Source organism: Hyalella azteca, unplaced genomic scaffold (genome assembly GCF_000764305.2).
Source record: "Hyalella azteca isolate HAZT.00-mixed unplaced genomic scaffold, Hazt_2.0.2 contig10447, whole genome shotgun sequence".
Lineage (NCBI taxonomy): Eukaryota > Metazoa > Arthropoda > Malacostraca > Amphipoda > Hyalellidae > Hyalella > Hyalella azteca.
The window spans coordinates 129,736-145,701 of record NW_025940487.1 but is presented as its reverse complement, the minus strand read 5'-3'; the positions used below and the strand labels follow the sequence as shown (position 1 = coordinate 145,701).

At 39.4% G+C, this 15,966-nt stretch overlaps 1 protein-coding gene across 1 annotated transcript in view; it reads right to left on the bottom strand.

Annotated features, from left to right (window-relative positions):
• The window catches only part of LOC108676833 (treacle protein), a 136,958-nt gene that overhangs the window by 24,776 nt on the left and 96,216 nt on the right, over positions 1 to 15,966 (bottom strand). Inside the window, exons 4-8 of the mRNA XM_047882440.1 lie at positions 8,257 to 8,475; positions 5,845 to 6,187; positions 3,344 to 3,398; positions 2,407 to 2,596; positions 1,497 to 1,538 (exon numbers count right to left, since the gene is read on the bottom strand). Coding sequence (XP_047738396.1) covers positions 1,497 to 1,538; positions 2,407 to 2,596; positions 3,344 to 3,398; positions 5,845 to 6,187; positions 8,257 to 8,475 — 849 coding nt within the window. The remainder of the gene's footprint in view (positions 1 to 1,496; positions 1,539 to 2,406; positions 2,597 to 3,343; positions 3,399 to 5,844; positions 6,188 to 8,256; positions 8,476 to 15,966) is intronic.

The window sequence follows — 15,966 nt, the reverse complement described above, 5'->3', positions numbered from 1 at the left end:
ATTAATTATTGAATTACTATCTCTTGTAATATGAATAATGAGGCTATTTGAAAAGGCGCCACATGACTTCTGGCAAAATATGAAATAACAAATTGAACTACGTATCAACTCTTAAAATTTTGAAATAATGTAGAATATAATGCAGGAATTAATCAATGATAACGGCTACTTCTCAGAATTCTAAAACGAGAATAAATACTTGTACGTAATCAAGACTAATATTGAACTTTGTGCGAGACATTTTGCTTCCCGTTCTCGTGTAAAGAGGATTAGCAAAATATTCAAGGAAACTATGAATACTCGAGCACAGACGCCGCCATCAAAAGTATGACCATACAACCTTTGCATAAATGAAAAGTAACATATGAGACGGGTGAAATTCAGCCCCTACTATGTAATATTCGCTTCAGTCCATGACCACATAAAAATAAGGCGTAAAATATAAATGTAAATCGCAGACATGAAACGCAAAATTTTTTATTAACTAGTGACCCACAGGCAAATAAATAAAAAAATACAGTGACAGTGACACTATTTCTGATGATGCGATACGAAGACAACATATACAAGTGAAGCGTGCACTGGTGGTCCGCAGTTCCGCAGTTTAGGTTCGTATGGCGTAAAGAAATTACCAAGCAAGTGATAGACTGGCTATGAGGAAGGCTCCATGAGCGATCTAAGTAGATTGGAAAATAAATTAATAATATTCGCGTGCAGAGGGAGCTGCTGCAGCCACAAGCATGGAAAGTATAAATGCTAGCAGCCGCGATGTTCTTCAGAGAAAATTCATACGAAAATTGAAAAGCTCGGAAAAGTTTCGGAAATAAAATATGGGATCACATTCTGCTTAGATATTTTCAAGACTATGAACAAACGAATGTATAAATCCAAGGCATTTTTTAGCGCGAGACTAGCTAACGTTGTTTCTTTGTTTCTAAAAAATTTCACAGCTATAACGTAACTACTACATTTATCATCAACAATTATTTAAAGAATTTCCTCACCATCCAAATTTTTGAGTTTACGGATTAATGTGGATTCATATTTTATAATGTTCTATTGTATTTGATTTTTCTGAACAATGTAATGCAAAATCTTTCAACTATGTTCGTTATGTTCCTTTATATTTTATGAAGACTTCGGAAGATTCCCCTAAAAATAATTGAAACCGTATTCTTCACACGCTTGTGCGAACGATCGCGAGGTCGGCTGTATATGTGTTGGCTCCAAGTTTTCCGAATAATTTATTTCAAAATAATTTCCTACATGCGAATCATGTGTGAACTTGGTAAAAAATGATTTAAATCCAATGCTGCATGATTAAGCTTTAACGAGGACCTACAGAACTGATCCAACCAGGTTCTCGAGTTCTTAGCAGAGATGTCAACAGAAGGGCTTGCAATTTCTATAAAAAATAGCTAGAACTCAAAGGTTTGTCTAGAGTGGACTTAATTAAGGGTACCATAGAGCGAGAACATTGAATAAGAGGGACAGACCTGCTGGACAGTCCGCCAGACGTCTCCAAAGTCCTGGCGAGCCTGCGTGTAATGGGGAAGGACGAAAAACTCAAGGCTCTCCTTCCCTAAAATTTTATCGAAATGCCCAGAAAAAGAGAAGGCCTGATCACATAGCAAGGGTATTGGAACTTTGAAATTCACGTAGAGAAAGGGAAATATTCCAGGCCCCTGTTAATGACTAAAACAATGCCGTTTATTTAAGTTGTGCCAATGCTAATCTAACGAGATGATGAGGTATGCGGAATAGCATGCAGGCCGCAATGTGGTTGCCTTATTCTGTGTTTGTTCCGTTCTAGGACTATAGCTTATATAATGATGCTCCTTTTCTGCAGCAGAGTGAAATTGGCATCAACTGGATTTACTCGGGCAGTATATATAGTTATAGTCAACAAAGGTAAGTATCAACAGGCTAATATGGTGGTAGAGCGTTTAACGTACTCAGATTAAGTGGCCATGACAGTGTTTAGAAATGGAAAAAATTACAAGATGTGAAATGTTTGTTGTGCTGGGGACGAATGCTCGATTCGAAAAAATTCAATTATGTTTGAATTGCACTCGTGAAAAAATTGACAAGTCAGTCAACGAATTATGCGGGAAATTAATTGTCATATCTGCACTTTCGTGAGATTGAGTCATTTTACATAGAAGTTATTCAATATTTCTTATCCCTAAAGACTTTTCTCAATCTAGGTTCAAGCAGTGATGAAATGAAGCAATTAGAGAGCGGGACCACCAGATGCACCAAATAAAGACATCAAATAACCTGCAGAGGTATTCGTACGGCGCTCTACACATCCTCAACAAATTTGCAGTTTATCCGAGCATTGCTAATACATTTGATGAAATATACATTTACGAAGCAGTACACTGCACTGCCGCATGCACTCACCCTGTACTGCCCAGCCTGCTTCCTCAGCTCGATGACTTCCTTATACCAGTTGCCGTCAGCGGCAGTGGCACGGCCGGCAGACGGCGCTCCGGCTGCCGAGGTGTCATCATTCTTGATATGGAACTTGCCATCTACGTACTGGTACTGAGAGAACGGTCGAAACTTTTTGCGGTACTCAGACTTGTAAGTCCTGCAAAAATATTAACTTTTAGGCTTATTAATTCTAAAGTATCACTGCACTCTGCAACGCACATAAATTCCACCTGGAATTTTCTCTGACTTCAATAGGCACAAAAGACAATTATGGAGAATTTAGGCCTCTGAAGGAAAAAAATTCTATTTATTTCTATTTTATCGAAGAAATGCATCCCACTGAGAGCATCATGCTTTGATCAAGTATTTTGAATTAAAAAAATAACTAAATTAATCTTAGATCTGTTCTTTACTACTACAAATTTTGGAATTAGCCGAAGAGGATTTGAGAGGACAAATGACATGAAAATCTCATCAACGAGATCCGCAAGAATACAATCATTGACTATAAGGAATTGAGACCATGGGTTGTGCAATGTGCATGTACCAGGTCCGTAGGTTGAGGTAGATTAGACCAGGTATGTAGGCCTAGTCAGCATAGACCAAGTCTGTAAGGTTAGTCAGCACAGACCAGGTCTGTAGGTCTAGTCAGCATAGACCAAGTCTGTAAGGTTAGTCAGGACAGACCAGGACTTTAGGTCTAGTCAGCATAGACAAAGTCTGTAATGTTAGTCAGCACAAACCAGGATTTTAGGTCTAGTCAGAATAAACCAAGTCTGTAAGGTTAGTCAGCACAGACCAAGTCTGTAGGCCTAGTCAGCATAGACCAAGTCTGTAAGGTTAGTCAGCACAGACCAGGACTTTAGGTCTGGCTTTATGTCACCGCAATGGCGCTCCAACAGACCTGTCCTCCTGAGCGCTGTCCTCCATGGCCGCTTGCTGCAGGGCGGCCTCCAGACCTGTAGCGAGAATTGCAATAACAATAAATGAAAGTAACAATAATGTTAACGCTTCGTAATTATACGTAACGTCACAAACTCCTCACGCTCATCACTGCTATTATTATCTAATTAAATGAACAGTTTTGTGAAAAAAAACAAGTTCAGACGTCATAATATTTTTTTTTTTGGAGTTAAAATCTGCTCATTTAGAGCATCCTAAATGTAAAAAAGACGAATAAGTTACATTAGTTTACAGTATTCTCATTCCGATTGTTCATCTAGCTATATATTTCATATTCGAGAGCAGTTAACAAAAAATTATGTCCGTAAAAAGTATTTATTGTCTCCGATATATATAATTATCATAAATTTTAACATTCAATTATCCTGAAGACTACAATACCGTCTTCAGTTTAACAATTAGCAATAGAAATGATACCATATTTTAAACGACTGTGTGATTATGTACGTCTGACATGAGTACAATTATGTAGGAAATTTTCTTTTAATTTATGATATTCAATCATTGTTTTATACATTTGTATGCATGCTAATAATTTATAAATGAAATTGTGTTACATGCAGACAGTAAGAAGATACCGCACTATGTGATCATATGGATGTTACTATAGCAGGCGTCTCTGACAGGCTACGAGTACGTCGCCATGCAAAACATAACAAGTGAGAGTGAAGTGCAGTGAGAAAAATAAGTGTGAAATGACCAGTTAATTGACCTCTATGCATTACATAAATAGTTCACCTACAGTACAAAACTTTACATAATTCAGACACTACGAATGCCCGAACGAAGTTCATTCACTCCATTCTTTCAAGGATTTCTCTTAAGTTTTCAAAACCGATATCAAGCTTTTTGATGGCAAACTCAGAAATGAACTACAGGAAACTATATAATTTCTAAAGATCATCCCAACTAACCACAGAATAAAATGCAGAAAGTAACAGTTCAATTGTTCATGAGACATAGTATTGTTCAGTCATCAAATTTAACCTCGAAAGCTAAGCAAACAAATCATCGAAAATTTTTTATTTTAATACTGGACATTTTTATTACTTGACTTTGGAACGTTGACTTTATGAGCAGGCAGTGCTAATTTCTCTGTCAATCTCTATTGTGGAGGTTTCTGGCTCTTACTTTAGATTACACTGGAGGTTTTTGTCTCTAACTTTAGATTACAGGCGAGGTTCCTGGCTCTTACTCTCAAATTACAACGATGGATCTCGGCTCTTACTCTTATACTACTCGTGTAAGTGGCTTGTGTTACGACTTTAATCTAACCGAGGGGCAGTGAAGTCTTTGAACTCTGTATAAGACGAGTTTTGAAGCAAGCAGCACTAGACGATCTGAGTGGATAAGACGCCCGACATTCCATAGTGCATAGTACACTGGCACATTAACATTTTCAAATGCCGCTGTACCATCTCCACACATATTTTGAGTATACGTAAAAACATCTAAAATGATTTCGACCACGGGATGGAATACTCCTGAAACTATTTTGTACTCTGAAAAAATTGTGTCCTGATACAATTTGTGCCTGCAACAAAAGATTTAATTTGAATAAACCATGTTTACATTGATTGAATCGTTATGCCAGCTCGCTTAGCCTCGCTATACAATTCTGCTGTCAGTGCTCCCAAAACACCACTATTATTACTCGATGCAATACTAGTGCGATTTTGACTAGCGTGGATACCAAGACAAATCTATCAATGCGTCCAAAACATTACTATTGTCAATCAACAAAGCAACAGAAAAATCATACCCACCACACTTAACTGATATATACGCTTCGGCAAGTTTTTTCCTCCTATTGACTATTTCCTTGGTTGATTTTCTTACTGGATCGATCGTCTGGAGATTTCTCACCTTTAACTACGAAGAACAATGACCCAACCTGCTTCTCGAATAACCGCCTCGTTAACAGTCTGCGTTACAGATGACACATATTTCCAATGATGGAGAAAGTCTCGTCTATCAAGAGGCTTCAAAATTTTCAATTAAAAAACAAAGTAACAAAAATAACAAAAGATGGATGTATGCGATGAATTGTGAACGATTTAAGATGGCGATGATCTCATACAATCACACACGTTGTGATTCACGTGAACTTTATCGTAGGCACACATTTAGAGCGGAGGATTCTCGTGATGCACCATCAAGGAACACAGCATCACAAGAACATCACATGAGAATTTCGCATACTCACATAAATTTCATTACTCAAACAAGTTACTCAAATAAATTGTCAAATACTCCATACGAACTGTGGACGTTTTGCAAGGAATAAGGGGCGTTTGGGGATATTTTGGTAATTATAAGTTTGCTAGTTTAGGGAGGGATGCTTGATATGCATTTCAACGAACAATTATAATATACATACAAGGCTTGACTTGCAATCAATGTAAAACAGGAAGATGGTCGCTGTGGGATCTTTGAACTCACCTTTAGATCTACGCCACGCGATGCCATCGGAAGGCACGCGTCTGTGGCCGTAGCCTGCCCAAGGGGTAGGTTCCGCCTTCTCGAGGGGAGCCTGATCAGAACTAACGGCGGCTTTAGTAGTAGTGGCTTCAAGTACCACAGCCTCCGCTCTACTTTCTTGAGTGCCGCCACCCGCAGCACTCCGATCCTGGGAGATGCGGCCCATGGATTTAGACTTACGCGGCGAGGGATGCGTGACGTCCTGACGAGACACGGCCTCGGTAGCAGGACCTCCTCCTCCCACGGACCCGTTGGCCAGAGACTGATGGGCAGGCTGTTGGACGCGCGTCGTGGTCGCAGCAGGCTGTAAATAATTCTCATTTTATTACGGGAATACTCAACGGCAATTTTCGAGCGATATTTTTAATTATCGGAAATTATATCAACGATGAAACAAGCGGCTCACATATCCTTGTATAAAAGTAGTAGAGTAAGTAAACGAACTTCAATAATTATCCAACCACATGAAAAAGTGCATGGAAATATAGAGTCGAAATAGACATTCGCAAGAACAACTTCGTGAGAGCCATGATGACAATGTGCTCAAATTTGAATTTAAAGTTAGCTAGGCTTAGGAACAGGCGTAGTGTAAATAAGAGTGGATGAAGATATCGAAATTTTTCAAAACAGCAGTCTCTGCTTGCGCCTGACATCCTCCGGACAGTTTCTCTTTTGGGTTTCTTCGCCTTTGGCACTGTCTTCTTCTGCCGCTGACAGCATTGATGCGAAGATTTCTGAATACTAATTACAGCCAAGCACTTTAGTCTTTAACTTGGATTGCAGATGTCGAAGGTGAAGAGTGATTTGGTAGGTCTAGATAAATTCATGCCCTAAACTATTCCTTTCGAATACACGTCTGGTAATTAGTTGGCAAACCTAATGACGATAAGTATCAACTTGAGGAAATTTAGCTCTGGGTTTGTCTAACAATTTCACGGATGTTCCTGATTTCGAATAGGAACATCTTGGCAATTAGAAATAGTCAAAGACAAATTGGATAAAGCTTGAAAATGAAAAAAAATACATTTCTGTTCTTGCGCACATTTTAGTCCTCCAGGCATCACAAAGATGCATGCCTCATGTGACTTCTCGAATATGATTTCAGACTGAATTTACGTTTGTAGAACATAAGCATCAGAAAATTTAAATATCAGGTGCGGCCTAACGTATTACCCACAACTATAACCTAACTATTCCTCCTTCGAGGAGAATGCGAGAACCAATTTAATTCTGTATCATCATTTTCGCTGTCGCTCATCTGAAAACAAACGGCACATTTGTATGCAAAATCTTATGCTTGTTATATATGGTAAAGTGGAACTATTGCTATGGAGTAATTAGAAATTACTGTGTAATACGTCCAACGCAAAGGCATAATAACTACGGACAGCCTGAGACAACAGAGCGGACGGCAAAAGTGGAGGCTGGCAATCAACACAGACAATAAAATACAAGAGGATTTAACATAGGCACATGCAACGGAACCATTCCAACGACGGTCATATCATCAACAAAATTGACAGAACAACGTCAATTGGAAACTTCAAGAAAATCGTAGCTTCATAACGTAGCTTGAGAAATAAATCGAAAAAAAAAAACTTCTTTTGACGACCGATATAATACAAAAAGGTTCGAAAAGAGTGCTAGAGCAAGCGACTAGAGGAACGAACTTAAGCAGCAAAGAACATGTACAAAATTCACGACACGAAGTCCTGAACGTAAGGAAGTTCAGAGGTGGCAGAGGCGCGTGCTGAGGTGTGGCAGGATAGCACTTGGAGCGGCGAGAGCGTTGGACAAACTTCAGTGACTACGAAAAGTGACCAAAAATTTATCCATTCTTTGCTCGGAAATTCCTGGCAGAATATTCTGACGATAAAGTCAGTGGTTTGTCATCTCATTTACAACATAAGTTTACATTGCTCAAATCTCAAATTTGTCGATAGTTGTATAGTCACTATAATTAAATACTCATTTCTCGTAAATCATGAATTCAGTCATAGATGAAGAACGTAAGATTGCTCATTCATAAATGTAATCCGGTTAAAAACGTTAAAGGCGAATCGGAAATTATATCAAAGGCTCCCAAAATGAACGCAGAAATTTATCATATTGTCTCAAAATCTGATTCTGCGCGACATGAATGAAGTTGGAACGTTTCTAGTAAAGAATTATCGCATATGGTAATAATTAACCTAATGGCAAGTGGAAAAAAATCCGCCCAACTGACGGAAAGCACAGCTAAAAGCAGCTAAGCTAGAAGGGTTCAGCGCCTATACATATCATGCATGGCATCGTATATACCTGACTTCTGGCTATAATAATTAGCAAAAAATTATTATTGAACCGGGAAAGAGGAATAAAGTGTCTGTTTACCTTCTCAGGCAATAGAAGGGGTGTTGTTTCTGGTCCCCTACCCAAACTCCTTATAGAACATTTGACAGGCCCTTTGACCACGGCTTTGTTGGTTTTTGCAAACTGAGTCTTGTATTCCGATCCTCTAAAAATGTATTCATCATTGTCACTTGCTAGTGGACCTTCTGACTTGCTTCGGGGAGCTGGCCGTAGGATTCTTCGCGGCGATCGTTCCTCTGACTGTAAAAAATGTAAACTGAGCCATGCAATCTAAAGGCGGACTAGGAATGAAGTCTTGACTGTCTTGGACTTGGAGGATTGCTTGGGATAAACGTATTGACTTGGAGGAATGCTTGGGATAAACGTATTGGCTTGTACAAGCTTGGAGGGGAGAGAGTAACTCGAACTGAAGTAGCTTGGTTCAATATTCAAACAAGAAAGTTTCTAGGTTGTTGAAATTAAAATAGAAGCTCCTAGGCATAAAAACCCTCCAGTCAGAGGAAGAGTAGGCAAACAGACTGTTTAAGTTTAGAACAAATTCGAAACGAATTTTTATTTTTCTGATTGGAAAAGAAGTAAACGATTTCGACTCACTTGATACGATAGATGAAAAAAAGTTGGAAGAAAAACTTGAACACGATTTACTAAATATCGACTTGTTTTCACTTTAACTAAAACAATTTATAGCAGAAGAGGTGTCCTGCTGACGTCATGTGCGTGTTGTCCAATGAGATAAAGATGGGGTGTGAAAAAACGAAGATTTACATTTAACCCAACCAAACCATCTTTCACATATCAATGGAGAAAAAACATCATATTTAACGTTGAAAGTTAAAAAAAGTTTAACCTTTCCTTCCTTCTCTTAAGTACGAGAAACTTCAACCCACGATAGATTAACCGCGCCACAGCTTCAGACAGATGAGCTTATAAGACCATGCATGGTCACAGCCGCGAGACCTTGACAATAATTTTTCCATTCCTACACCGAGTATTTTCGCCTTAACTGCACTCGTAAATAAGATAACTATCTGAATTGTTCAATGCAAATCCATATTTACATTGCAATCAATACCTGTGTATTGATTGCAACAAAAACATGTAAACTTTGTACTTAAAGTTAAAACGGAGGAATTTTTTTTGAAAAATTTCGTGACTTGTGCGACATATCAAGTTTTTGAGATGTCGATTGGGTATAACATTTATACATCGCGAATCGGGAAACCAGGCATTTTTTGATCAGCCTCTTTGTTTGTAGATATTTGAACCAACAACTAGTTAGAAACAAATAGGTCGGAATGTGTAGTCTTGTAGTGCGAATCCATAATGTAAACAATCCCTATAGAGGCCCTGAAGAATGAAGAAACACACACGCCGTTAATTACTTACTGTCATCTGCACGAGAGTACATGGGGTCGGGCAGAGCTCAACATTAAGTGAGTGAAAACAAAATTTCCGCTGTTAGCCTTAGTCAATAAACTCTGGGCGACCGCTGATCATTCATAGGTCGCCTAAAAACAACCGCTGTCTCGAAGGCAATAAAGTTACAGAGAAAATCCTAAAAAGACTGCATGCTCCAGAGTTGAAAATGTACTACCTAAGAACTGAGATTGGATTCGCGATGTTGTTCCACATACCCCATTGAAGACTGGTCTAATAATTACTATTTTGTGTTTAACATTGCAGTACTTACAGCAGTAAGCCTACATTGTGAACAATAGATGTGGTCCCATTATTTTCGGTGGTGGAAGGTCATGCACTAAAATACATATACCGTGGGCCTAGGCACTGAACAACGAAAAGTGGCGCGTTTGCCAGAATATGGAAATCCTCCTGGAGATTCCAGGAAGAAGTTGCAGCCATCGAGTTTCCACAAGAAAACGTGGCTGAGTAACTCCACGAACTGTCGAAGTTTTCTGCAGCCAGGCCCAATGCAGTAGCAGGGCCCGGGTGCGCTGCGCTGATAAAATGAGTCAGAGCTTCAAAGGCTCCAGTCACAGTGCTCTAGAAAGCTTGGTTAAAGGATCCTTTTCGTTCCTGGCCGCCCCAAAGCGAAGCTCAATATCACTAATTTACAAAGTAGGCGCTGGAGACAGACCTCAAAATTGCAGACCGGTGCCTTTAAAGACACAGGTCTCTAAGGTGTCATGGTGTGAGGAGTGTTGTGAGTGCTGATGCCTCGATTGACGACCACATAGTGGCAGTACTTGCGGGAAGCAAACAACAGCTGAGGCGGACCTGGCCGGCGTTTCAACAAGAGAAGCGGGGCCGATGATTAAAATCTTCGGAGCTGATGAGAAACGAACTAGCCCTTAACTTGGATAGTGAGACCTTCAGGATAGTGACAGTTCATGCAGAACATCGCATCCAACAAAAGAGTTAGGTCAAACCTCAAGCCCTTGAGAGAAGACCCACGGGGCTGTTTAATGCTTTGCCGCTAGCGCTGAGAGAGGGAAGTCCAACCTTGAGCCCTTCATAAGATGACATGAAGCGTTCTTGAGTACAATCACGGATTAACCGCCTCTGCCCCACTATACTACCAGCTTTAAACAAGCATCGATCTTGCATCAAACAAGCATGCTTGCATAAGCTGATCAACTGAAGGCAGCTACTTACTAACCACGTTCTACATCGATCCTAGCGCATCCGGTGTCGGCTATTCCCGAGAAAATAACAGTCGAGATTCCCATAGTAAAAGAAATCCTTGAAAAGGAAAAAATATTAAAGAAACAAGATTACGAGAATCTACAGAATTGTACTACTTGGGGCGAGAAGTACAAAAACAATACCGCGGAAATGTATAATTACATCCTCACTCCTTCGTATCATCAATATGGTTTGGGACGTAGCAGTCCCAGGTCATGTTGGAACGTCGCGTCATGCGGGGAAAGTCCATGACTACCGCTCATCTGCCCTCAGTTGGGCCACTGATGCACGATGCTGTTGCTTGCTTCTTGCCGCCGGTGATGGTGCAGAGGCGGACGATCAGGGATTGTGTCCAAGAACGCACACAGCCGTCCCTTGAAGGTCTCAAGGATGAACTCACCCTCTCTTAGATTCCTTTGTAAGACGTTAAACAGCCACGGCCCCGCCACGGAAAGGTAACCATCCCACAGAGATTCAAATCTATGTGACCGGAGATCTGTTGCGAAATAGGGATATCCTGCTTTCTACACAGTCTCTTCTCTCGTTATGGTACGTCTCAATATTGGAGGTCTCACTTTCAAAGTTATAGGTGTCATTCCGGTTATTATTTCCCATGTGTACAGAATGACATACATCTGCCGTCACTCAAAACGTAGGATATCGCTCAAAATTTCGTAATGTGAGGGTAGACATTAACCCATAAGATGCCTACGGTCATGGCAATGAGAGAGAGTTTAATGCATCACAGTTGTTTTTCCCATCTCGAAGATTCTATAAATTTAAGTAACCAATGGAATTAAGCAGAAACTTAATTTGGGGATGTTGCATTCAAAATGCCTCGCAGTGATTTTAAAATGCATTTCAGCGAACCAATAGAATATGCTGACAGACAGCGAACTGATGATGGAAAGTACAGTGTGATTGTATCTCTGTTGTGGTATAGAGTAAATTAATGTGAGTGAAAATTCGTGGAATAGAGTAAGAAATGTAATTGAGCTACGTACGCTCAGAGCTAAAGTAGCTCCCCAGGTATACCGCAAGATGGTGTATCATTCATATGCTTTGGACTCCCGTGCCATTAATGTAGCACAAACGTTAATCCCATTTAGGATTTATTTACACATAATTTTATTCCGCAGATATGAATTCTCCTGATAGTGCACTGACAGTAATAATGAACGAGAGGTTGACGAGAGATGAGAGTAATGACGAGCGAGAGAGCTGAGTGAAAGAGCTGAGCGAGAGAGTTCGATCAATATGGACGCATTTGATCCTTCCTCACCTTACCTCTCACCCTTCACCATGCATTGCCCACGCAGGAGCCTTCAAAAGTTCAACGACATCATGCGATGGTTGAGGGCACTTTTTATCACATTTCGACACTCGTATCATAATCTGAGTGTTTCTGCCAATCCTGGACACATTAGATAAGCATGATCAATCTTCAACGTTTCTAATAATGACAAAAACTTCAACCCATTACGAATGATACATTTTCTCGGCTCTACTGAGGACATCCCGGCAGTCTCACGTGCAATGCACAGGCTTAAAGCTGGCTCCGCAATGAACGATCGATTCCAATGCAGCAAATTTGCTTCCACTTCTGATCGGGGAAGTTGGTGAAGAGCAACACTTGAATCAGAACGAAATAAAAGGAAGGACTTCCCCATTCATTCTCTTACTCACTCTCTTTCTTCTCTCCTCAAAAGTTTTTTCGATTGTGACATTGGCAGAAGAACGTTTGCGCAGTCGTAATTTGGGCCGGTGTACTGAAACTTTTAGGATATTAAAATTGAGGTTATTCATTGATGGAGAAATTCAATTTAGTTTACTACTCTTTAATTTAGAAGAAGAGTTAATATCAACTGACTAAATAAAAAATACATGCGAGGTCGACGCATATAATCCTTAGCGTCTCAGCAGATTTCAGAGAATGTTTGGGACTCTCACTGATATGCACCCTAAAATAACGCAATGAAATTTCTTCAGCGCGTTGCATAATTTTATGGCGACTGAATTATAATGTTTTGAAAGTTATATTGTATAGGCATGCATTATATTGCTACCTAAAACGCTACCAGACGCTTAAGTTTCACTCCATTGAATCTGTTATCTTCACTATATAGCATTGCATAGTGTTTTGGCATCAAAATACATTAATAGTTCAAATATTATGATGAATTTTATTTGTAAAGAGAAATTATAGTCTTTCAAAAATATTTATAGTAACGTGAAGTGGTAAATATAAAAGGCCTAATCAGCGTCATGATATAATTAAGGTACACTTATTGAGACGAAGATTATCTCTCACACAAAGCATCTCGCGGACATCTCAGCGCCAAAAACTGCACATTGATTGATGAGCCAAAGGGCACATGTCAGCCTTGACCTTGAATTTATATCAGTTTGGTTTCATAACAACACAACTTGCAACGTCTCGATGGAATGACAAATACACATTATAGTGTCTAGACGATATTGCGGCCATACATCAGTGTCTTAATGGTGCGAACAATACACATCAGTGTCTCGATGGTTTGAACAAAAAAAATTAGTGTCTCGACGACATGTCGAGACAACGACACAAATGCAGAAACAATTCTTGTCCAGCTATGCAGTGAGGCACAAATATTGCCCAGAGAGCATCCCAAACAAACATCGATGTACACGATTTAAGCATTAAGCAATTTTAAGATTTAAGCATATCAACTGTATACGCTCTTGTAAGAAACCGTGAATTAACTTTGTGTGGAATTATCTCGATCAATTATTTTACAAATAAACAATCAAACATAGAAATATAAACTGATAAATGATGACTACTAACAATTGAACTGACTGGTGGCAGAAAAAGCTCATTTACTTTTTCTCTTTCATTTAAATTTGGGAGCCATGCAGCCAAACAAAGGCCATGAAAATAATGTTTCAGCGGTCTACGTACTCACAAGGTCGCGGCATTAAGACATGCGTTGCCCAAAGCAGAACAATGAACAGACTTCAACAAACCATATTGCGTAGCTGTAATGTTGCGCAGCTGCAGCGTTGCGTTTCTGGAGAAATTGGCGAATGTCAACGCCCCAAGCCCTTTAGATCACAGCACCCGAACACAAATTGTCTAAATCAATCGTGAAACTTTTGTGCATTGGTCATGCCCTCAAATTGATAGCAATGAAAAAGTGTCCATAGACATTGAATAAATGCATGTACAGTAGAAGGTATCGATATTTTATTATAATTAATGAATTGTTGCTGCCTGTAGGACGGAAGATTAGCTGCAAGTTTGTCACTTGTATATCAATTCCAATTGTCGGGAAGCGGATGCTATTGGCTCATTGAATCTCCAATTATTTGTAATCGTTTGAAATGTTGTGTTTCTGAAATTTCACTGATAGTTGTGTAAATAAGAAATCAATTATTTATTTTATTAGCGCGAATAAGCCCTATTTTATCAATAAAGTCAACTGTAATTCTTAGACAATATTATTGTATGTTGAATCATTCTCATAAAAAGATCACGCCAACAAGTGACAAATTCCAAGATAGTTAGGAAAGCCAGAAAAATGTAACTTTTAACAATTAAAGCACAACACCATTTATAAAACTCGTCTGCTTCTAAAAGCTTTGCCGGAAGGACACGTAAAATGAGAACAACGTTTTTCCAAAGTAAAGTGATGAATACAATTTTAGGACATATTCTTCGCCGATCTTTAGTCGCATTGCGGATCTAAGAAGTGATATACAAGACTTCTAAAAAACACTTCCAAGGGCTCAAATTCATTTATATGCAAGAGCTGTGAATTATTCTTGATTTTTGGCTCGGATAGAGAAATTTAGAGGACAGTTGCTGGTGCCAAGAGACAGTACAGCGGCTACACTTTCGTAGTCCAAGAAAGAAGCAAATGTGCCTGCAACTTCTACGCAGTGAGCCTTTCTTAGTAAGTAAAGTTATCAGTTCAGTAAAACCGGCTTGATTCTGTCGACATACCATGATATTTTGTCCATCTACCTTATCCAAGATGATGAATGCTATTGGCGTAGAACGAAGGGAAAGACACAAACGGCATGGGCATGTTTCACTGAATATATAAGTATCCCCACAAAAATGAGAGGATGCATGGATGAGCTCCATTTTATTGAAAATTTTTACTAATCGTGAAGTTAAAAACGTGCATGGTCATGAGTCCCTACCGCGATAAACGTGAATTGGAAGCAAAGAAAAGAAGGCCATATAATGCACGTTGAGGCGTTATGCCTAGTCTGTTAAAATTTCACATGTTGTCACTTGTACGTTCATGGTGCAACCAATGAGCTGTGCTCGACTCCCAGCAAAGAACGACGGCGTGTCTCAAACAGTATCGGCTGAAAGATGTTTACATGCCATCAATGGATAAAACACGTTTGTAGCGTACCAGTAACGGCTGAAACACGTTTGTAACCTGCCAATACCAAATCACAAATTAAACACGTTTGCAGCTTGTCAGTTGTGGCTGAACGCGTTTGCGACGTAGCAGTACCAGATGAAGCTCGATTGCAATGTGATGAAATCGGCTGAAACATGTTTGCAACATGTCAGTACTCAGTAACAGCTGGAACACGTTTTCGACGTGTCAGGAACGGCTGAAACATGTTTGAAGCGTATCTGTAACGGCTGGACCAGGTTTGTAACGTACCAGTAACGGCTGGAACAAGTTAACTTTTACAATGTGTTTAATAAAACCTTACTGGTTTCTGTCACGTGTCGCACTAATTGTAATTTAATTTAATTTCATTAAATTTGTGTTGTATTTAAAAAATTGAATACATCTCATCATCAAGTAATACAGATTGAATAAACCATCTCCATTGTAGATTTTTATGCCCTACAGACCTACACCAACGAGACTGAAGGCATGCAAGATCTCGAATAAGAGCAACAAATATAGCAGCGGCAATAGAACGATATCAGGAACATCTAAAATGCTCAATAAATTAGCAACATAATTATCAGTAAAATAACGAAACATTTAGCCAATCGATACGCCATCTTTTGATACGCCAATTGATAAGCCAACAATTGATAGCCTAGAGATTAACTAAACGATGTGGATT